At 44.2% G+C, this 23909-nt stretch overlaps 1 protein-coding gene and 1 long non-coding RNA gene across 2 annotated transcripts in view; one reads left to right on the forward strand and one right to left on the reverse strand.

Moving 5' to 3' along the window:
• LOC142068652 (uncharacterized) overlaps positions 1-23909 on the forward strand; it is a 47355-nt gene that overhangs the window by 2016 nt on the left and 21430 nt on the right. The gene's annotated exons all lie outside the window — the stretch shown is intronic.
• The window catches only part of SMPD3 (sphingomyelin phosphodiesterase 3), a 251983-nt gene continuing 245266 nt past the window's right edge, over positions 17193-23909 (reverse strand). The window contains exon 9 of the mRNA XM_048870564.2: positions 17193-22170. Within this exon, the coding sequence (XP_048726521.2) occupies positions 22069-22170 (102 nt within the window). The 3' untranslated portion in view covers positions 17193-22068. The remainder of the gene's footprint in view (positions 22171-23909) is intronic.

A 23909-nucleotide genomic window follows, 5' to 3' on the forward strand; every position in this document is an offset into this window, starting at 1 on the left:
AAATCCTTTTGTCCACAGAGTTAGTACAGGGACCACCATGTAGAAGCTGCTCTAAGAAGAGTGCTGGGATGAAATCCTGGCCCCATTAAGTCAGTGGTTAAATTCCCATTGACTTTAATGGAGTCAGGATTTCATCCCTGGAGCCAGGTGTATGGAAAGTGGGGGAAGCAGGGGACTATGTATGCATGTCCACATGCACATCCACACACAAAGTGCAAATCACTGTATGGGAGTGGGGGGGAAAGAGGATGAGAGGGCAACAGCTGGCCAAGCCATTGGTTAACCAAGTTGTTTCCTACCATAAAGGTGTGTTGAAGCTCTGTGCATTAAGATTGGTGGTGGCACATGTGGAGGCTAGATACCTCGCTGAGATTGGGATTTACTGCATAAGGTAGTTCTGATAGGGAGAGCACAAGAGTCTGAGTTCTTTCTCCTAGAAGGTGAGAGGAGCCGAATACGTTGCTGAGCTCTACTGCTGCTTTGCAGTGATGGTGATGTCACTTGTGATCCAATTTTTGGATGAAACACATGACCTTGCTGTTAGGGGGCTTATTCCTTCACCCACTTACTTCCCTGGTCCTTCTTGCATGAACAGAGAGCAACAATACCCGAAGTCCAAAGGTGCAAACAATTCGATGTTTATTGGGGTGAACTTCCAGCAAGCATGATTCCAGTTTCCTTCCTAGCTCTGACACCACAGAGCCTTATGCCTGTGTCCCTGTTCCCATTCCTACCCTTAGCCAAATATGATTCCAACTTCCTTACTCCCATTCCCTGTTCCCATTTCCCCCTTTAGCAAAACATGATTCCAATTTTCTTACCCCCATTCCCTGTTCCCATCTCCCCCACACACACACCCCCTTAAGGTTAACCTGTCCCCCTTATTTTCAGGCTTGACTTGGTTTTTTTTTTCACCTCCCTTTCCTGGAGGGCCATAATCTGAGTCTTCTAGTAGCTTGTTTGCTGACCAGATGTATTCGTTATTTGCAGCTCCTTTGTGCCCATCAGCTAGGTAATTTGCATTTACACACAGAGGCTTACTAGCTTGCTTCTGGATCCAAAGCTGTTAGCAGCTCAGACACTGTCTTAAAAGGGAAGTATTTTACTTCCACCAGAGTTCTGATTACTTTCCACTTTCATCTCCTGCTCCAAAACACACACAGATCTGAAAAAGAAAGCACAACCTATTGTGGCCCCTTTTGGAGCACTATTAGGATTTTAATGAAGTACCATGTTTTATTTGCATTTCTTTTACTCCTTCTCCAATATACACTGCACACGTCCTGGGAAAATGCACATTCCTTCCATATAGTTTAACCTCCATACATTATATTAGCCATATTAATTTTACACAAGGTGTAACTGCCTCCCCCATGCCTACAGAGTTTTCATGCACACCCACCAAAGCAACAATCTGATCCCCCAGAGCCATCCCAAGGCTCAGTGTTCCCATCATTCCTCCCCTTTTCCTTTTACCTGTGCACATACAAAATTCTCTTTTACCTAACATCCCTTGCACTGTGATTACTCAAATACACAACTGTACCCGATTACACTTCCATCTTGTACAACTAGACACAACCAGGAGCAGCCAAGTTAAGTTCCAAGAGAAACCCCTTCCATCCTTTAGTGATTTTGATTACATTATCCAAAAGTCAAATAATTTTGATCAGATTCTCTCTCTGCCTGCTGCCTGCAGCAGTCCCTTATAGACCATTTCTGTGGGAAAAGGGCCCATTTTTCCTCAGAATAGCTGTAAAGGTTTCTGTGGACAGAAGCATAGTGGTGGTAGTAGCCACTCTACCTGACCCCCTTGGAAAATTTAATTACCAAGATTCCATCCAATGTGACTGCACAGTTGCACATACAGTTACATTTATATAACTGGGTTTTATCATTAAACAAAAACTTCCTTCTTGACATCTCACATAAGTATCCAAAGTACCCTCCATTAAAACTTCAGAAAAACAAGAGTGTGGAAAGGCAGGTTGCACTTTGAAACTTTTTTTTTCTCCACTCCCCCAGGACCAAGTCTCAAGATCCAGTCTCTAAAGGTGGTCTGTTAACTCTGCTTTTGACTTTAAACCCTTTTGTGCCAAATCATCTTTAACTACCCCTAACTAATTTACAACTCTTCAGCAGCCCTTGCTGAAGCAGCACCAAACTTGAAAGATTACTGGCAGCTTCCCATAATGCTGCCCTTACTTCAAACAGCTCACAAGCGGACTGAAGTGCCTCCTTTCCCTGGAAGGCATTCAGCCCCCATGGGCAGGGACCTTCTTCCACTACCCATATACCAAGGAGGGTGGGCTCCTCAGCCACCCCCCATCCCTCTGGGTCCCCTAAAACTTCCTCCATTTCCTTTTTAATCTCATCCCAGGTTGACCCCTGTATCTGGAATGGGCCCTGGTTCTCCCTTATTCATTTATCCAAAAATCCTTTACACTGGCTTGCCAGAACCCGCAACTACCATCACGAGAGTTCACGATACCCCCTCCAAACAGCTGCGCGGACTGTTTGGGAGGGGGACTTACAGGCTGCCACTCACCTATCCAATGCGATGCATCCGAGTCACCAGCACCAAGATATTAGGGGGCTTATTCCTTCACCCACTTACTTCCCTGGTCCTTCTTGCATGAACAGAGAGCAACAATACCCGAAGTCCAAAGGTGCAAACAATTCGATGTTTATTGGGGTGAACTTCCAGCAAGCATGATTCCAGTTTCCTTCCTTAGTATCCTCCTTCCCAGCTCTGACACCACAGAGCCTTACACCTGTGTCCCTGTTCCCATTCCTGCCCTTAGCCAAACATGATTCCAATTTCCCCACCCCCATTCCCTGTTCCCATTTCCCCCTTTAGCCAAACATGATTCCAATTTCCCCACCCCCATTCCCTGTTCCCATTTCCCTCTTTAGCAAAACATGATTCCAATTTTCTTACCCCCATTCCCTGTTCCCATTTCCCCCTTTAGCAAAACATGATTGCAATTTCCTTACCCCCATTCCCTGTTCCCATCTCCCACACACACCCCCACAGCCCCTCACTTCCTCATTGACTACAGATTATATAGTAAAACTTGAGTTCTGCTTAACTATACCTTAACCAATCATTTTCCTGAAATTTAACTAACCAATCCTAACATATTGTAACATGATTATGTAACCAATTATATCCCACCACCTTAATTAGTTTACACCCAGCAAAATTAATTATACAGCAGACAGGAACACAGAACCAGACAGAGATTATACAGACAAACAATAGCAAAGTGGGAACTATAATGACAAGACAATACAGAAGTGAGGATTTCACATCCCAGCTATTGATAAGTGAGTTCTTGCTAGACAGGATGCTATCAAACTAAGTTTCCGTTTACATTTTCTAGGCACTTCCCTTTCTCTGGAGGTGATGGGAATACAATCCTGTCCTGATAGTACCTAACAGCCCAATAGCACCTTATTTCAATATGACTAGTTTGGAATGTGAGGATGTGACTGTTTGCTTCCTAGCTTATGGCTGCCTCTGCTGCTTAGTCAAAGGCCTTAGCCTAAGAACAGGGCCTCAGACTGTCACAGTAAGAGAAGGCCCTTACACCAGCAGATAGTTATTTTGATTCTTTCTTTTATACCTCTATAATTAGCCAAGTGATAAGAATACACCTAAATTCTTAGAGTATAGGCCTTTACAGACAGGCCTGAATATCTATATCCTAACACTGCTTTGCAGTGATGGTGGTGTCACTTGTGATCCAATTTTTGGATGAAACACATGACCTTGCCTGCACTGGGGGGCTAGCGTATTTGTACCTTTCAATATTCCTTTAAAACAGTCCCCACAGACTAATTAGTGCAGCACAAACCAAGAAGTATCCCAGAACACGGTAAGGTGGTGTAGCACTTCCATTCCCCTCCAACAAAAAGACACTCTGTCAACAAACAAGGTTAGATATTAAAAATGTTTCTTTCTATCATTGGAGCTGGCCTGGCCAAAATAACATGAACTTTCTCGGGGGGGGGGGGGTGATAGATGGGAGTTTATAACAAAGCATGTACCATCCTTGACTCCATTGGCACTAGAATGCCAATAAGCTAACACAGAGTCCCCATTCAAATAAGGTGCATTTGGCTCAGAATGGAAAATCTCAGTGGGTGAGGGATATTCATTCCAATGTATGTTGCAGATTACAGTATATTCATTGTCTGAAATCCTGTTTTTGAACAGAAAGTGTGAAGGTCAGAGTTTCAGGGTGACCTGTGAATTGTCTTGAGGTTAAGTGTTTTAGGTTTATCTTGATACAAGTTTTTCTTTTCTCTTAAAAGTTTTTTTGTTGTGTTAGTTTATTTATAGCTGTAGCGTTCTATTAAGATCAAATTGTCTCAAAGGGGAAAGCGGCTGGGAAACGTTCATACAGCATGGATCTTCCACTGATGTCAAATTTGCTCTTTTGACAGAACCAGAGTGACCCCAGTACAGTATGTTGGTTCTTCTTGCTTTCACAGACTTTTACTTCCTACCTGCTTACAAATCAGCATTCTAAAGCAGAGGTGGGCAAACTATGGCCCGCGGGCCACATCGGGCCTGTGGGACCATCCTGCCTGGCCCCAGAGCTCCCGGCCCAGGAGGCTAGCCCCTGGCCCTTCCCTTGGTGTCCCCCCTTCCCTGCAGTGCTCTGGCCTGCCGCTCCTGCCGGGCAGTGCGGTGGTGGCATGGCTGGCTCTGGCCGGGCTGCAAGCTCCTGCTGCTCTGAGCAGCATGGTAAGGGGGGGTTGGATAAGGGGCAGGAGGTCCCGGGGGGGCAATCAGGGGACAGGGAGCAGGGGCGGTTGGATGGGGCGGAGGTTCTGGGGAGGAGGCGATCAGGGGATAGGGAGCAGGGGGCGGTTGGATAGGCATGGGAATCCCGGGGGGAGCTGTCAGGGAATGGGGATGTGGATGGGGTTGGGGCAGTCAGGGGACAGGGAGCAGGGGGGGTTAGATAGGGGCTGGGGTCCTGGGAGGGGACGGTCAGGGGACAAGAAGCGTTGGATGGGTCGGAGGTTCTGAGGGGGGTGGGAAGTGGGAGGGGGCAGATAGGGGCCGGGGGCCAAGCTGTTTGGGGAGGCACAGCCTTCCCTACCCGGTGTTCCATACAGTTTCACAAGGTCAATGTGGCCCTCAGGCCAAAAAGTTTTCCCACCCCTGTTCTAAAGCATGCATCGCAGTCTTGTAAGAAGGTGCTAGAGAATTGGACACACACCTAACCCCCCCACCCCCCGCATGCTCTTTCATAGGTGCATTTATTTTGTTTTCGCATGATCACATTTGACCAAGAACAGTCCCAGAAATACTAGCAACACAGTTTATATTGCACAGCAAAATAAGTAAATTACAAGGGCAACCTCTGTATTAACCAGTCTGTCCCATTACCAGATCTAGGCATTTACACAGAAATAAATGTCAAAAACTCATAATCACTCCAAAGGATGAAATGGGGAAGTCAGACAGTCAGAATCTGAGAGACTGTCATTAGTTTTTAATAATGAATAGGATGACTTTGTTGTTAATGCATCAGACTGGGGATCAGATCAGAGTTCAGTTCTTGGATCTGCCACAGACTTCTTGTGTAACTGTGGGCAAATCACTTAATCTCTCTGTGCCTCTATTTTCCATCTGTAAAATAGAGATAATGCTTTCTCTGTCTGTCTTCTTTATTTAAATTGTAAACTCTTCTGGGCAGGGATGGTCTCTCACTAAGTTTGTGCACTGTCTGCACAATGAGGCCCTGATTTTAGTTGGCACATAAGCAATGATGTAATACAGATAATAACCAAATGTTAACCGTAATGGGAGGAGAAGGTGTGGTGTGACTCGCAGGCAGGGGGATGAGACAATGCTGATGAAGAGGTTCTCTGCTGGTGTAAATCGATGTTGCACCTTTGTCTTCAATGGAGCAATGTCATTTTACAACACCTGAGGATCTATTTGGTCCTAGAACAGGTCTTTAGGACTCATTCTATGGAGAGTGCTGAATTCCTTCAATGATGGTTTGTGGCGTAGATCATGAATGCAGAATTCCATGCTTTTCAGTCAACAATGGAGTTCATGCTGATGTCAATGGGAGGCTTGTGCACAGATTAAAGTTAGAGTTTGGCCCTTCTATGCTAACTATGTTTTTAGGCAGTACCCTATTGTTGTAGCATCAGTCATTGAGAGAATACATCCTCATTTAGAACACTACTATTTCCTTATGTGTCACACAGGCAATCAGTTGAGTGATTTAGTCTGCCACACTAACATAAACATACAATCACCCAACAGATCAGCTATTCAGAGCTATGTAGCACATTATAGCCAACACACCCTTGTTAACTTGCACTTTCTCTCTGTCTTCGCACACCCATAGCCGTTTATTATGGAGCTTAATGAGAGAAGACAACTCTGTCCAGGCCCTTAAACTGACTTCCTCAATGGGACTCAGGGCTTTACATACCCTGTAGCCTGCTTTGCCTCTTCTTAGAGGTTGAGGGATTTTGCTGTCTTTTGAGGCAGTCTGCATGAAATTGCCCAACCAGCCAATGAACCACAGGTAAAATAATTGTGTTTAAAAATAAGATTTATTAGCAACAGCAAGAAAATTATAGTAAAGCAAAAGGTACCATTTGAATAACGTATTTAGACTTGTATTTGTCATAAGCAGAACTAGAGCTGCTGTTTTTCTCAGAAACATGCACAACTGGAGTGGTTCCAAGGCAGCTAGGAAACTCAGCATTGAACATTCCTAGAGGTTTGTGCCCTCATCAGGGCTCAGAAGAGAACAGTTTTCTCAATTAAAAAACAAGAAGTTTTAGGTGTTGTAATAAAATGTTTAGGAGTTCAACAGGATCTGTGAATTCTCCCACGGCAGAGGAGGGCTGGGTTGATCCCAGCCAGAGCAGGGAGTTTCGAGTGCCACCTTCTTGCACTTGCCTGGCCCACTGCACACTGGAAGGGAATGCATTTGAAGGTGGTCTGGTGGTAGTTCTCCCTTCTGTATCTCCCTGTACAGATAACAAATTAGTTCAGCCAGCTAATAAATGAAAGCAACAAATAATTCCTTCCCCTCTTAAATTTATTATTTGTATTAGAATTGCACCTAGGAGTCCTAGTCATGGACCAGGATCCTTCCTCAAAAAGCCCTGTACTGAGACAGCTAGTGCAGTAAGGAGGTGCACTGATTTATCAAATCGTCTTGGCAAAACTCCTTTCTTAGGCAGCATCTAGGTCTGGGGCCATATGGGGAAGCTTTGCAAGGCTATCCTCGTGAATCTTGGTGCTAGGATCAGCTTTCAAGGTGCTGCACCTCAATATTGAGGAGAATTTCAGTGGCTGCACAATACAAAGCGCACATAATCTTGCTTCAGGAAACACACTCTAGTACTCAGATTCAATTATCAATTCTTGGCTTTGCTGTTGTCTCACTTCCATCACAGGCAATACAAAATGGCATCCTATGTTCGGGAAGGTATTCCAGCACCAAATCCAAATGATGTCATTGAATGGCAGGCTATTAAAGTGAAGGACCTGATTTTATTGTGTTTTTTTTTTTAAATAACATCTACAAACTTCCAACTGGCTTATTGTTGTCTTACCTGCCTACTCAGGACCTTCAGTATAATGTGGCAATTTTAATTCATATAGTTCCCAGTCTGGATGCCCTGATAATGATGTGGATAAAGTAAAGCAAGAGGAGTAGCCATTGATGGTTGGCCTGCAGCTTCCATGTGATCCCATGCAGCCATGCACTTTCTACAATGACATAAAGACCTTGAGTACTTTCCTTACCTTTTCTCTTCTACATTTAGACAACACCTTGTGGTAGTCATAGAGCGTAAAGTGTTTGATAAGTTTCCTCGGTCCCAGCACCAGCCATGCCTGATCACAAGAGACATGCAAATTCCACCTACAAGCAGTTTCCAAAAACCTCAGTGGAATTTCCAGAAAGCAATCTGGGATCTGTTCCAATCCAAGTTGGAGTCTCTTGTGGGTAAAGACTCAGAATCAGATATTCAGAAAAATGTCAGTGTCTGCAATAAAGTTTTGGCCACTGTATACCTCAGCAATTTCATCAACAATTTATTACTGGATGGTCATCTGATGCAACCAGACTATACCAGGAATTTAGATACACCAAGAACGAAAAGGAGGCTTTTGATAAATGTAGAGACCATTTTCACCTTCTTAATCAAACCAGGCAAGAATGATGGAAAGAAACTGTTACTACGTTGTGCCCGGGATCAGACTCGATTCAGGAGGAGACGATGTACCCAAGATCAGGTACTTTGTATGACTCGAGCCATAGAAAATACACTTGAAAAAGGAAAGAGAATTGGTGCAGTCCTGGTTGATCTGACAACAGCCTCCAACACTGTGTGGTGTGTTGGCTTGACTGCCAGACTGCTGCATATTATTCCTTGTAGACTGATGGTACAGTTCATCCAAGAAATGATTCATAACCAAAGTTTCATCCTGCAAGTGAAGGAGAAAATAAGTTGCCTTAAAGAGCTCCACAGTGGCCTTCCACAAGGGTCAATTTTGCCTCTCTGTTCAATATATACACACACAACCTTCCTGAAAAACAGCCTGAAAACTATGTATGCTGATGACATCTGTATTGGTGAAATTGGAAACAACTTCCACAGGAGTGGAGGGAATCTCAGACAAAACATGGATACTTTGTCCACATACTTTCAGCAATGAAACCAAGAGAGGGGCAACTACTTTCCACCTAAACAATCATCTTGCCAATCAGCTCATTTCAATCCATGTCCAAGGATTGACATCTACTGCCATTCCCACCAGCTATCACATATTTGGGCGTAAAACTTGACTGTAGCCTGACATATTGCCCTCGCCAGGAACACCTGAAAATGAAGAAATTTTCTGTATCACCTTGAAAAGAAAACTACCAGGAACCTCATGGGGAGCAGACCCTTCAGTCCTTCATACATCTATATTGGCTCTGCAGTTTGCTCCAGCTGAATATTGCTGTGTGGTCTGGGGGCTCAGTCACCACACTCAGCTTACTGACGTGGAGCTGAATTTTGCCACTCTTATTATTTTTGACTGCTTGAACTATATACCCGTCTCCAGGCTGTACATGCTAGTGCACATAGTTCTGCCAGACCTTTGATGAGATGCCATTACTGTTACATCTGCCTGGAGAGCTGTGACCGGATGAAACTAATCTATTACATCTCCAGTTGACTGGTACCCCGTTCTTAGTCAGGAAGTAACCTACAGTGCCAACTAAAAGGTCTGCTCATAGTAAGGGGGGGAACCTCACTCCTGCTGCTACCACTGCTGATCTGACCATGTCTTTTTGCTACAGCAGTTTACGCACTCTTGGACAAGAGCGCCACTAACCCTTTACCATGCACAGGTTATCAGTGCTGCCAGGGAGCCAAAAATGATGTCCTCGCAGAGTGGAATCACCCTCAAGGAAACTCAGGATTCCAGCTCTGCATCTACCTCGTCTACTGGATTGTAGGCTCTAGAGGCTGCTGTCTGACTCTACCAGAGTTGCCACAACTGGGCACCAAACTTAGACATTAAGCTCTGATGTCTACATAGGAAAGAAGAAGGGAGGTTGTTGGTGCTTTTTGCCTCTGTCGTGAGACAATGGTAAAGGCACAACTTTCTAGGCCTAAGCAAAAAAACTTGATTAGAATAATCACTCCGCTCCATTGAGTTGTCTTGGACCCTGTTTGGGTCTGGCCCTGAATAGCTAAAACCGGGGGGAGTTATCCATGGTTAAAGAAATGAAAAAAACACTTCCAGGAGGAACACTTCCCTTCCCTCCCCAGCAGGAAGATGCATGCATATGGGCTCCTCTTTGATTTTTCCCCTGGAATGTCTTTGACTGGCCAGCAGTTTGGGTATTCTCTAAACGAATGATTTTTCAGGGCAAACCAATTGGACTTGACGTATTTGTGTGTGTGTGTGTGTGTGTAGCTCCTCTTAAGGTTTAGTGGACGTACTGATTCAGCTGAAATGTGGAATGTTCTGCAAAAACCCAGTATACTTGAGTGCTTTGGAGGGACAAAAACCTGATCTTTTTGACTGGCCAATACAATATTTATCTACTATTATTTCTGTCAACACATAAGTTAGAACGTGTAAGTGTGGTGTTTAACAGTGGGGCAAACAGTCGGTCCATAGAATAGCAGAGCTGGGAAGGGTTCCAAGGTGAGGTTGAAACCTATGCAAGGCCAATTGTGGGTTAGTGGAGAATTCCTCACTGGGGTAAGCAGCAGTGTGTCCAAGAGTCCCCCTCCCCCTTCCTGTTCCAAGTAGTTAAAGAAGCAACAACAGCATAAGGTCCTTGCTGTGAACTACAAGACCCTCTCTATTAGAAAGCAGAGTGTATCATGGCTACAAATAACTTTTTCCAGCAAACATGGCAAAGGGAAATTATATGTAACCAAGAAGAGATTTTTACCAGAGTCTGAACTGCCATTTTTATAAACAACTTTATTTTGGGGGTAGGTTAGTACAGAGGATTAGTTTGAGTACATTGCTAATGACATTTACTGTTTTCCAAAGTATTTTGAGCACAGTTGCTGGCATCCTATTAGACTAAAGATAGATTTCACTTAGTTAGTGTCTTGTATGTGTCCTGCCAGCCATCCCTTGGGATCCCAAAGGGCTTTATGTGCTTAATCATCTGACATACAAACACTCAGTGGGAGTTCTGACTTCAGCTGGGCCAGGATTTCACCCAAAGAGATCACTTTAACCACCAATGAAATGCAACCACATCTTGGTTGGCATGCATCAGGTATTTAACAGCACACTGCAACACTAAACGATTGTAGTTTAAACTAAGAAGTGAAGAACACTGTACTCAGTTGAAATAGTAGAGAGAATTTAAGTAGCAAGAATGTTATCAAAATTGTAATTTGGCCAGGACGCTGAAGTTAACAATGCCCCAAAACCCTTGTGATTCCTTGGCATCTTTAATAACCAAAAATAGTCAGGATCTCTGCTTCCGTCCCATGTGAAAGATGGCACCTTCACCATTATGTTGCCCCTTATGTTCCACTGCAGGATTGATTTAGAATTCATGCTTATATGCACAAGTGCCACCTACTGAACAATGAATACATCACCTTCAACAAATACCTAGCTATCCTTTGGAGGTCTCCCATCCAAGAACTGAGCTAGCCGTACTGAGTATGTGAGCGCTCAGCAAGATCCCAGCATAACGTGATATGGCTGCAGTTGTAACTACAATAGTTTAAAATGACTGTATTGTTTTATCATATAAATAGAGCACAGAATTACAAGAGAACAGATCCTGGCCCTGAAGGGTTTACAATTTTAAACAGACAAAAGCAGATGAAGGGTGGGGGAAAGGATTACAACACAGAAACAAAAATGATTGAGGCAATGTTAGGCACATAGCTTATAGTTTTCATTATATTTGTAGTTCCAGTTTTTAAAATCTGGACCCTGAACTACTGACACCCTTTGCTACCTTATTCAGAGATCACAAAACCACTGTTTAGTCCTTTACCCATTGTATTTAAAAAAAAAGTCTTCACAGTTTTCTCTTTCCCATGTGGGGTGTCACTGCTATTTTGTCTATAATTTAAAACTCTTCTATAATTATTGAACCTGTTTGTTGACTCATCCCATAGTTGGCATACTGCACTGTACCATGTGCACACGTTATCCTGCTTGGCATTCACATGGGTTAGTGGTTTAACAAGGTTAAATTGTAATCCTTTTTCTCTTTGGAAATGCACTTCTATCCTTCACCATTATTTGCAAGTAGCACAGCTCCTCTGACACAATACAGCAGTAAGCTAGTAATAACCCCTGCATTTCATATAGTTAAAGCAAATGGATTTGTATCAATTACTTGCTAATATAGTGCTTGGCATATGTATCTGTGAGGCAAATTCCATTTTAGCGAGATGAAAAGTGGTCCGAGACATCAATATTCACTATGCTAATGACAGCGCAGCAGTGAAGAATGCATTAGGGTTCCCTCCAAAGCTCATCGGACTGACCTTTCCTGTTGCTGTGCTTTGCAAAAGTGTCAGAGGCAAACATGTGTCTGCTGTTTGCTTTTCCACTCTGAGGTTGAGTTTACAAGCTTACTGGCTGCTATTAAGGTAACTATCTTACATCATGATTTGCACAGTGTTAGGTTCGGTTTTTGTGCAAAGCCAGTGGTGAGCTGGAGCCGGTTCCCACCGGTTTGCTAGAACCGGTTGTTAAATTTAGCAGTTCTTTTAGAACCGGTTGTTCTGCGAGGGAGAACCAGTTCTAAAAGGGCTTCTAAATTTAACTGGCCAAAAGTGGCGCCTTAGGCGCCGACTCCATGGGTGCTCCAGCCCTGGAGCACCCAAGGGGAAAATTTGGTGGGTGCAGAGCACCCACCAGCAGCTCCCCGCCCCACCCCTGGCCCCAGCTCACCTCCGTCTCCTCCTCTGAACGCGCCGCCCCGCTCTGCTTCTCCGCCCCTCCAGGCTTCCCGCGAATCAGCTGTTCGCGCGGGAAGCTGGGGCGGCCTGAGAAGTAGACGGTGGCTTCGCACTCAGGCCCAGGGAAGCAAAGGTGAGCTGGGGGGGCGAAGAGGGCCGCCTGCGCCGCAGCAGGTAACATGAGGGAGGGAGGGCACGCAGGGGAACCGCACCCTGCCCCAGCTCACCTCCGCCACCCTCGGCCTGAGCAGGAAGCCGCTGCTTGCTTCTCATCCCTCCCAGGCTTCCCGTGGGAAGCTGGGGGAGTGGGCGGAGAAGCAGAGCAGGGCGGCACGTTCAGGGGAGGAGGCGGAGCGGAGGTGAGGTGATCTGGGGCCAGGCAGGGAGCTGCCGGTGGGTGCTCTGCACCCACCAAATTCTCCCCGTGGGTGCTCCAGCCCCGGAGCACCCAGGGAGTCAGCACCTAAGGCGCCACTTTTGATGTGATCAGTGGGGGAGCAGCCGCTCCCCCTGCTCCCCCCCAGCTACGCTCCCCTGCCCCTAGGAGCCAGAGGGACCTGCTGGATGCTTCCTGGGAGCTGCCCCAGGTAAGCACCTCCTGGACTCCCCACCTCGCCCCCTGGCAGGTGCCTCTGGCTCTTAGGGGTGAGGTGGGCACCCACTACGGTGGCCCACAAGACCCTCCTGCCCGGTTCTGGGGGCAGTCAGGGGACAGGGGAGGGGGGTGGATTGGGCAGGAGTCCCGGGGGGTGGGGGTGGGGGTGGGCAACAACCCCCTCATGGGGTGAGGAGGGAACCCGTTGTTAAGATTTTGGCAGCTCATCACTGTGCAAAGCTCTGCTAATTTAGGTGATGAGCATTTGCATCTACTTTTAAAATGTTTTAAAAAGCTCTTCTTTTGGGGGGAACTGGATGACTCTAGAGGTCTGGATTGGGAAATGCAGCCTAGGTTGTTGTTTGCTACTTAACCTGATAGAGATTTGAACCAAGTGTTGTTACGATGGGAGCGTTTGGTGGGCTGTGTGAAATGGTCTGGTCCTATTTCCCATTTTGCAGTCAGCAGGCGTCCACATCACAAAATTTATCCCTATGGCTAATGTTAATTGACACACTGGTGAGCACTTTCAGCAGTGAACTGGCCTGAATTATCCACCCATCCTACACACACATGGTACGGAGGGTGAACTAGAATTGTTCCTTTTGCAGATTCAGATTCTACTGATTTTTGAGCAAGGGTCTTTATATAAAAATGGGTGTATGTGTGTGGCGGGGGGGGGAAGGGAGGTAGGAACTACTGTTGTACTACAGCAACAATGAAAAATAGTGGTGGTTTGGGGTTTTACTGTAGTGTTTTTATATATGACTCCTGGCGGAATTCTGCACTAGTGCACATGCTCATAATCAATGAGCCATGGTTGTTATTAATTTTTTACGCAGAAAAAAAGCTTCTGCTGAACTGTTGCTGCAGTTCTGCCTTTTGCCCACCAGAGGGCACTGTGGTGATAGAACAAAGCAGCAGCTCCCAGACAGCTGGGGAAGAAAGAGAGCCTGCCTTCTTTGCTGCACCTGTCAGGCCAGATCAGGGGCTATGGGGAGACAGACAGTGTGGAGTGCTGGGGGCGGGGGCTGGACAGGGGCTCATAAGGGCTAGTGGGCGAGGACAAACTGGGGCAGGGGCTGAGTGGGAGTGGAGGCACAGGGCCATGGGGGCGGGAGGAGCAGGGCCACATGGTGACTGGGGAGGGGGTGCAGAGCTACATAGGGACAGGGGGTGGCTGAGTAGGGGCACAGACATGAGGAGGGGGTACAGGGACACAGGGATGGGAGAGGGGATGCAGGGCCATGTGGGGTGGGGGGAGTGGGGGTGAAGGGACACCTGTGGACAGGGGATGCAAGGACACACGGGGGGTGCAGGAACACGGGCAGATGTACCTGACTGAATGACTCAGCTCCTCCATTATCCCTGACTCCCCCATGCCTTTGCACTGCTTCTAAGTGGTGTGGGAAATACGGTTCTGTATTGTAGTTTAAATGAATTACTCAGTTATGTATTAATATGCCTACTAAAGAATCTATTTGTCAAAAAACATTTCCTGAATCTTTTTTGTTGTCTGTATTGTTAGACATACTTGGTCATTTATTTCAAAATACCTGTCAGCAAAAATAATTGAAACAGGTGTGATTATATTGTCATTTCTGCATATTTTGTTTGTCAAATTCTAACATATTGTGTGCAGGATTTTTAATTTTTTGGCACAGAATTCCCCCAGAAGTAATATATATATATATATAAAGGGATGCTGTGTGTCATTTCCAGTTTCAAATACTGTGCACCTGAAGCAGATGTCCATGTTTTTCATTTCCAGTGAGGCTAAATTCTGGGAACCAAAGGTCAATGGACATGAAAGAGAGGAGGGAGAAGGTATGCAAGTGAAGGGTATATAAGTAACTAATGCAACAACAAAAGCTGTAAAGGAGATAATCCATAACAGAGGCTCATTTGGGAAATGAGGAAGGTTAAGAGTGGACTTTTGAACACTGCCACAGGGACAGAGTCAGCAGGAATCCGTCTTTAGCAAACCTGCAAGTGGAAGGTACCTAGACCCATTTTTTGTAATCAAGTGACCATTTGAAGTTGGCAAGAAATAAGTTTTCAGGCAGTCTCTCAACTTAATGAGAATGAAGAGACTATGTGCTTTGAACTGTTGTGAAGAATTCTACAGCTGTCCTGTGAGCTTAAGGTGATGAGATAACTGAAGATAAGAACGGCCACACTGGGTCAGACCAATGGTCTATCAAACCCAGGGTTGGGCAAACTTTTTGGCTAGAGGGCCACATTGGGGTTGCGAAACTATATGGAGGGCTAGGTAGTGAAGGCTGTGCCTCTCTAAACAGGCTGGCTCTCGCCCCTATCCACCCCCTCCCACTTCCTGCCCCCGACTGTCCCCCTCAGAACCTCTAAACCCCCCCTGCTCCCTGACCCCTATCCACACCCCTGCCCCTAACCACCCCCAGAACCTCCGCCCCATCCAACCTCCCCCTGCTTCCTGTCCCCCGACTGCCCCTCGGGACCTCCTGCCCCTTATGTAACCCGTCCCCACCCCCTTACCAGGCCGCTCAGAGCGGCAGGACTGGCTTATTGGAAAACCTGGGAAGTGGGTGGGTGCAAGCCATGCTACCTGCCTTGTGTCGTGGCTGTGTGGGAGGGGCTGAGGGCTAGCCTCCCTGGCCGGGGGCCATAGTTTGCCCACCTCTGATCTAACCCAATGCCAGGTGCTTCAGAGGGAATGAACAGAACATGCAATCATTGAGTGATCCATCTCCTGTCATCTACACCCAGCTTCTGACAATTAGAAGCTAACTGAGGCTAATTGAGTATAAATACAAAAAGCAACCCCATTTCTATTGAGCTCAGGGTGCTGTGCATAAACTAATAATTAACCAAATTAAAAACTTGGGAGAAGGAGGGAATTATAATTCTTAGCAGGGCTATAATTCTGTCATACTGCTTTATATGTATAAAGTGCTCTATAAGCCTTTAACTAATTAGATTGTAAACTGTCTGGGGCAGAGATTGTATCTATGTTTCCATAATGCCTGTGACAGTGGGGCCCTAATCTTGATTAGGACCTCTAGGACCTATTGTAGTGCAAAACAGTAACATCTGAGGGCTAACACTACTGCTGGTAAAGAGTGAAGTTTGCAGGTGGTGAAGAGGTACAGACCAAGAAGGATGTCAAAGAATGAGTAAGTCCGACACCCCAGGGGTTCACCAGAGCAATGGTCAAACTGCCTGCCAACCCAAGATGCAACAGTGACAGTAGGGTGCAGACAGGATCAAGGAGGTAATAAGGGAGGGGGCTACAGGGGCCAGTCTCTGATTTCCTGTTTCACAAGATGAAAAGGTCCCTTCCTAGCTAATTAAAAGAAATACCTGCACTGTACACATTCTTATTGACTTGTGGTCTAGTGATTTCTTTTTCTATGATCATAGAATAAAAAAAAATTCTAGTAGGGCCCTTGTGGGTTCTTTTCAGGTGCCTTTGGGAATGGTCAAAAAGGGCTGAAACAGCATAGTGGATTCTCTTCTTAGTAAAGTGAATTGAGTCAATAGAAACTGAACTCTGAACACTCGTGTATTTTTTGATTAATTTTAACTGAGTTGACTGGAAGCACAGGCTTTTTCTGAATCTATACTGACTAGTTCAGGGATTGGACTAAAGTCACGGAGCCACCAAGATTACAATTATATAACAAGAAACATGGCTCTGTGAAGTTTTCCTTTGCAAGTAGCATTTATTAGAGAAAGAGGAAGGAAGATTATCTTGTGGCTAAGGCACTGGACTGGGACTTGAGAGATCTAGGTTCAGTGCTATGTGGTGTACCCTAGATTTCCTGGGGGATGATGTGAAAGTCACTTAATCTCTGTGGCACTGATCCCTCCATCTGTAAAATAGGGCTAATGCTTTATTTCTCCCTTTCTTTAGTAGTTTAGATTGCTGAGCTCTTCATGATGGGAACTAATGTCTTCCTATGTGTTTGTATAGTGCCTAGCACAGTGGAATCTCTGTTGGGCAGAGTAGATATTACAATAATATAAATAATGATAACATGATGAGACTACATAGGAAAACTTAATAAAGAATCATAGTTCTATCAGCTGCATTAGACTCTTTTCAGCATTAATATTTTTAGACTCCAACACATTGAAACCAAAGTAATAAATGGACTGCAGAGAAATGTTTGAGCCTTGAAATTTTATTATCTTGTTTGCATCAACCATTAATTCCTTTCAGCACCAGTAAAGAAAAAAAACTTTTTTCCCCCCAAAATATCTGGTTTTTATCAGGTGTAAGACTGTGGTTTTCTTACAGGCAAAGAAAACAATGAACGTTTGGTTTCTTGTTTTTTATACATTTATAACAAAATGTCAGGTATGTGCTTACCATATAAAAACATTAGGTCCCAGAAGGATACAATACCAAAAAAATCATTGAAATAAAAAAGTTATTTTTATATTGGGTTTCTAAACCTCAGCATTAATACAATATTTTAAAAACATCAAGATTAATAGTCATATTTAAAACAAGATGGTTATGGACAAACAATCTTAATACCTATTTTTAGTGACCATCGTCATGACAGAGGAGAGCCAGGAATTCTTCATCACTCTAGACTCCTATGTGTTCCTCTTCTCTCATCCCTCTTGACCCAGAAAGAGAGTGGAAAAAATAACTTTCTGAGCTGGGCTGAACTCAGGCCAACCAAAAGTGGCCTGAGAGCTGCTCATATTAATCTGAGGACAGTCAGATCTGTTTAATTTGAATCACTGGACAAGTGCAATTTAAAAAAAATATTTTTTTTTTAAAGAAAAATAATTGCAGGCCCCATCGTAAATCTTCATGCTTTATCCAACAGGTAGGAGTCAGGGACTGACTGTCACAGCTACTTGGACAAGATATTGCAGTGAGGTGTAAAAGAGAATTTTTATTAGGCAACATCCTCTCCTCAAAGTAACCGCAGATGCAGATCTCGGTTCAGCAGGATGCAGAGTACCCGCAGCTCTTCTTGAAGTCAATATTGAGTACAATTCACCTTTATTAGGTCACATTTATTGAGCAGCCCATTTCTAAGTCTAACTACATACTATGGCAACTCCATCAGAATACATAAGCCAAAATATAACTGTCATAAGTATAACATTACACTATGTGGAATTCAGCCATAATGTCACAAGCACTCTTCCTCAGTGCTTGATGCAGGCTGTAGCATGGTATCTCATTTGATCGCATATAGTCCAGTGATGCCTTTCAGAGCCCCAGGCAGGCAAACAAATAATGCACAGATTAACCAGATCTGAACGAGCCCCGAAAGGCTAGAGACTGTTCTTTTGGGCTTGCATTTTCGAAGGCCTAAGGGAGTTAGGCATCCATCTCCCATTGAAAGCCAATAGGGTTTGGATGCCTAACACCCTTAGGCCTTTTTAAAAATGCTATCCTTAGTTTATACGCATTTAAGGAACATTCTCCTGTTCTTCTGAAATTACTTGTAAAATGAGAATTGAGTGTAATAAAAGCAGAAGTTGAAGCTTCAGGGTGTGTGTGTGTATTATGTCTTTTTAAAAAGTCATGAGGTGACACTTCTGCTAAAATGTCCATAGTCATCCCATAAAGAAATAGTACTGATGTTCAATGATGCTACATTATTAAACACAAAGTAGTATTATCACCCACTCTTTGGAGATAACTGAAGTTCCTATGCCCAATAGGGTGATAGCTGTTGGAAGTTTAACTCAAACCCTTTGTAAATCTTATATTGCTAATGGGGCTAGAATTTATTTTAGAAGAATTGCTTGCATCTTAATTTCCTGTGGTAGTTATTTTTTTAAAAAAGTAAGGAAAATAAAAATATCCCATCACATGACCTGGGTTCTAAGGCTTTTTTGGATCGATATTCTGCCAACAGAATTACTGAGTGGTTCTTTTTGAGTCAGTGTGGAGAAAATGGTTTCTGTTCCTCTTTCACATGGCACACTGTCCTCTGGAGTGGGAAGTGTGTGTTCTACAATCTTCTAAATGTATTTTCTAAATCCTTCAAGTGTATCAAGGCATCAGAAGGCACAGGATCGATGCAATAAAGCAAAGAGCATTTGTACAATGGAGTCACAATACTGTACCTCCCAGCATCATCCTCTTGCAAAGTTAGATCTGTAAGATTAGTAACAACTAACTATATTGGTTAGTTGGTGTGTTTTGTTTTGTTTTAAATAGAGACTGTTTTACAACTATCCATTGATCAACAATTAAAAACAGAGAGCACTGAAAAATTAAGAACGTCAAAATCTAAGAAACTGCTTACTTCAAAATTGAAAAGATCTCTCATCATATCCCAAAAGGGCAAGGAAAGTGCCTGTGTTTTAGAGTCAGCATGACTTCACAGAACTAAACTGAAAGTAATTTAGACATCATTAGTTTTTACTGTAAATAGCATAACACTGTTTGGCAGTAATTGTTTATGTTTACATCCCACACTGTGTCAATAAATTCAGCAACTGTAACTGATACTCAGTGAATTTGATATCAAACTAATTTACACTGTTAGGAAAGCTATTAAAAATACTGAACCTCAGATTTAGTTCTACTACTGATAGCAGTATGGCAGCATAGCTGCTGGGCAGTACACAAATTGCTATTGGTACTGTTTTTTTTTTTTCTTAAAAACATTAATAAAATACAAGCAAGATAGAAAATAGGATTACGAGCATTTTTTTCAAAGTCTTTCTGAGTTAACTGCAGAGCTAAGAAAGCAGGAAACTGTGCACACACACTCTGTATAAGGAGAGAAATAATTAGTGCTTCAGACGTCTACCTCTTGGCACTTGGTTTCAATTCTTGTTTAGACCATGAGGGGTGCTAAATTCGGTCTCGTTCTAGTCTCCATTTGTTGTATGTCACAAACCCCCATGCAGTTTGGCACAATTCAGTTGTGAGAGGCAGTATGTGTTCAAAGGAGCCCAGAACTGGAAAACGAGGGATGTGACAGGTCAAGATTGAGGTGCAATGGCAAAGCAGTGTGAGGGAGAAAACTTGCTAGCACCTGCCTGGCTCTAGCCAGTGATATCCGTCTGTTTCTTTCATTAAGGGCTTCTCTGCATGCAAAGTGACACAGGTTTAACTGAGTGTTTGGTTTTTAAATTTAGGTAGTTAAACTGATGCAAGAATCTGCATGCACTCATTTCTGTTTTAAACAGGCTTATTTCAGTTTAGTTTAAGTCTGTAGCAGGTTTAAACTGAAGCACAATATAAGTATTCACATGGACGTTTGTATCAGGTTGGCTAAAAATTGTTTAAACTGGTGCATGTTTGGGCCCAGATGAGATGTAAATTCAATATTTATTTTTCCTTTAAAAACCTATATATATAAGAGAATAGGGAAAACATTGTAAAAACGGAGCAATGGCTTGGATTAAAGAGCAACAGGTAATTAGTGGATTGTGTGGGCCCAGAGGTATCCTTTTGAGTAGAATACTCTTCTCCCTAGGAACAAAAGCCTATTTCTTCAGTGTGGTGTTCGCCTTTGCTTCCATCCCCTCCTTTGCTCGTGCCCCATTTTACATCCCTAAATGGACAAAGGGCCGAGAAGCTCAGTTATGAATCCCCTTTTTAATTACGAGTCGGGGAGGTAGGAAGGGGAAAAGGGTAGGGTACTGGGATAGGACAATAAAGAGAGAACTCACTGCTAACGGAGGGGCTGATGTACATGTTTGTGCAGTGGAAAGAGAAAACCACCACCAAAAATATACAAATTAACTGGCCAAGTCTCGAAGAAGGGTTTTGTTCCATACATTAAAAATTATTTTCAGTTCAGGAGGAGAGTTCTCCTTTACAAAAGTCTTCACATTTCAATTCCCCATTCTTTCTTTCTTTCTTCCGCCGCCACTTTTTGTTCCTTTGAAAATCAGAGTCCTAACCAGTCTTTTGTCAATCACACTCTGCTTTCTTCATCTGTTCTCTGAAATAGTTGCGTCTTTTGTTTTCCCTATGTCTCGCATGTTTGTTACAAGCCTTCCTTATTCATTGTATCCAGTCAGGGCAGTGAATTGACTCTGGTATTATCAATGGTACCACGTGAATCTATTCAAAATGACCATAATATTCTGTTACCGTATACTGTAAATCAGAACTGCCCTAAATGTGGGAAAGGAAGTCTATGACATTGAGAGAGAATATGGTCCCCTTTTTAAAGTAAAAGTGATATCCTGTGAATAGCAAACTTTGGGCTCTATTCTGGAGCTGTTACTCAGGCAAAACTTGTTGATTTTAATGGGAATATAGTTGGAGTAAGGATTGCAGGACTGGATTCTTAAACTTTAATGTCTGATTTTTAATCATAATCCTTAAATGGAGGACTCTGAAAAAGTAAGATTCTTATCTGCCAATTGGATACAGATTTTTGTTTTAAAGCCCATCAAGTTGGTTGGAAAATGTTTAGCCAGTCCCAGAATGCTTTTCTTTGGCTAGTTTCTGATTTTGAATTCCCATTTCTATTCTTGTTTCCCCATGGTATCTTAATGACTACTATCTTAGAGTGGCATGCAATGCGGGCGCATGCTACTGATGCAGGCATGCTACTACGACATTAACAGGCTTGGAAAAAGAAAAGAAATAAAAAGCTTTAGCTTAGTTTTACAAAGATATTATGCAAAAATCCATTGAGCAGCACTAACTCACAGACGGATTACAAACTAAATTGTGCTATATATTAGTATAAAAACATGGTTTAGTAAGAATGGCACTGGTTCAAAAGGAATAAGGACTTCCATCTTGGTTCCTTACAGTCCACAGTGAAAGCGTTGAGATACAGCCCTGCCCTGTTGCCTGACCAACTTGTGACAGTGGTTTGTTATTGGTCCCAACCCACACAATTTCTTCCCTTTATATCCTCCAATGCTGGTACATTCTGAGAGGAACTTGAAAGCCAGTTGAGTTGTGGGGGGGAGCCTGGGTCAGGTCTAGTAACCTTTTCTAACGTGGCACCAGAAAAGTTCTTTCCTATCCTCTGATATAAGTCATAAACTGAAACTTCCCTCTTCTAATCTTCTGTCTAAACTGGTCAGTTTTAAGAATCCTCTTCCCCTGTAGATACCATCAGACGCATAGCAACTGGCAGGTGGTCTGTCAAACCTGCTAACTGTGTAATAAAGTTGAACTCTTCCACTTCCTGCAAAGGAACAAAAGGGGAGTGCAAAAATCAATGCAAGGTATTCAGAATGCACCAGGCTTAGATTTTCTACATCTCCTCCCAGTTTACTTTCTTAAGCCCAAAACCTATCTCCCTGATTCCATGGATGCAGAGGGCCCAAAAGACAGTGGCTCCACTGTGCTAGAGGTGGAGTAAGCTGCTACAGAAAGCTCCAGGGGAGAGAGTAATCAGTGCTCTGGGGGTGGGGTTCTGTCTGCTGGAGTACAAAGGTTACACCTGTAATATATACACACCTACTGGATGAGACAGGTATCCTGTTTGGGGGAAAATAGCATGTGCTTATGTAATTCAATACTGTCATATTGCATATGCATGAGGAGACTGAATTTAAGGCTGCAGAGACAATCTTAATTTTGGCAATTTCCTAACTCATGAGTGCTTAGCAACCTAAACCTTCTTTAATGTAACTTCCTGTGTCCTTAAAAAAAAAGAAAAAGAAAAAGGCAGCAAACAGGCAAAAACAAATTTTGTCATGTGTAACCATATTGGTATCAACAGGGTTAGAACTTTTAATCTATGTCACAGACCTCTGTTACTTGAGGAACACTTGATAGCACTAGTAAGTTGACAAACTCTGTGGCCAGCCACTAGTGGGAGATATGGCACACATTTTGCCAGTGGGCATCAAAGCTATCTGTTAGCTGTAGAACAGTCGTTCCCAAACTGGGGTTCACAGAACATTACAGGGGATTTGCCAGAAAAACTTCACTAATGGCGGCCAGAGGATCCTGGGCATTGAAGGCAGCAGGTGGGACCCGGTTGCAGGGCAGATATGCTGAGCCCCAGGGAGAGCGGGGCTGGGCAGTTGGGGCTGGCAGCCCGAGCCCTACCCCCATCAGCAGGGGAGCCGGCTGCTTGAACGCCAGTGCTTTGCGTGGGGCTGGCAGTCCGAGCCTCAGGGAGAGCGGGACCGGGCAGTTGGGGCTGGCAGCCTGAGCCCCGGCAGTCAGCGGGACCTGCAGCCGGAGCTCAGAGATGACTGGGGCGGTCAGCGGGATTCAGCAGCAGGAGCCCCATGGAGTGCGGAGGAAATTTAAACTTAAATCCCTCGAAATATTCATTTTTAGGAGGGGGTTCACGAGATTTCACAATTTAGTGAAAGGGGTTCGCGGGCTGTTAAAGTTTGGGAATGACTGCTTTAGAAGAATACTGAGACTCAGGAATACTGTTTTCAGTTCCAGATTTGGAGGAGTGTACTGTAGTTTATTACAGCGACTTCTGCCACCTGGCCCTCCAGTCTGTCCTTGTCCCAGTCCTCATCCCAGGCTCTCCCCTCCACATCTCCTGACCCCTCTGAATTCAAGTCAAGTTGATTCCTTCTTCTCTGCCCGGGCTTCAGCAGCAGGAGCATTGAGATATTCAGAGCACAGGACACTGTCTCTCTGCTCCCAGTTCTGGACCTGTGTCACAAAGGACCCCAGCAGCCAGGAGGAACAATAGCAGGGAAAGTCCTGCTCAGTCCCCACAGCCCTTGAGTGGTGCATGCCCAGTGCAAACAGAACCTTCAGACAGTTTGGCTGCCAAACTTTAATGAGCCTGTGAGCATCTGTGAACTGAGACTTTCAGAGGCTCATAATTTGGATAACTGTTCACAGGAATGGCAAAAGGCACACCCCTGACCCTAACAACACCTCTTCCCCTCCCCCCATGGTCAAATCACAAACTCTTGCTTTAAAGCATAGAGGAGCTAGTGCTTG

Source organism: Caretta caretta, chromosome 12, assembly GCF_965140235.1.
Source record: "Caretta caretta isolate rCarCar2 chromosome 12, rCarCar1.hap1, whole genome shotgun sequence".
NCBI lineage: Eukaryota > Metazoa > Chordata > Testudines > Cheloniidae > Caretta > Caretta caretta.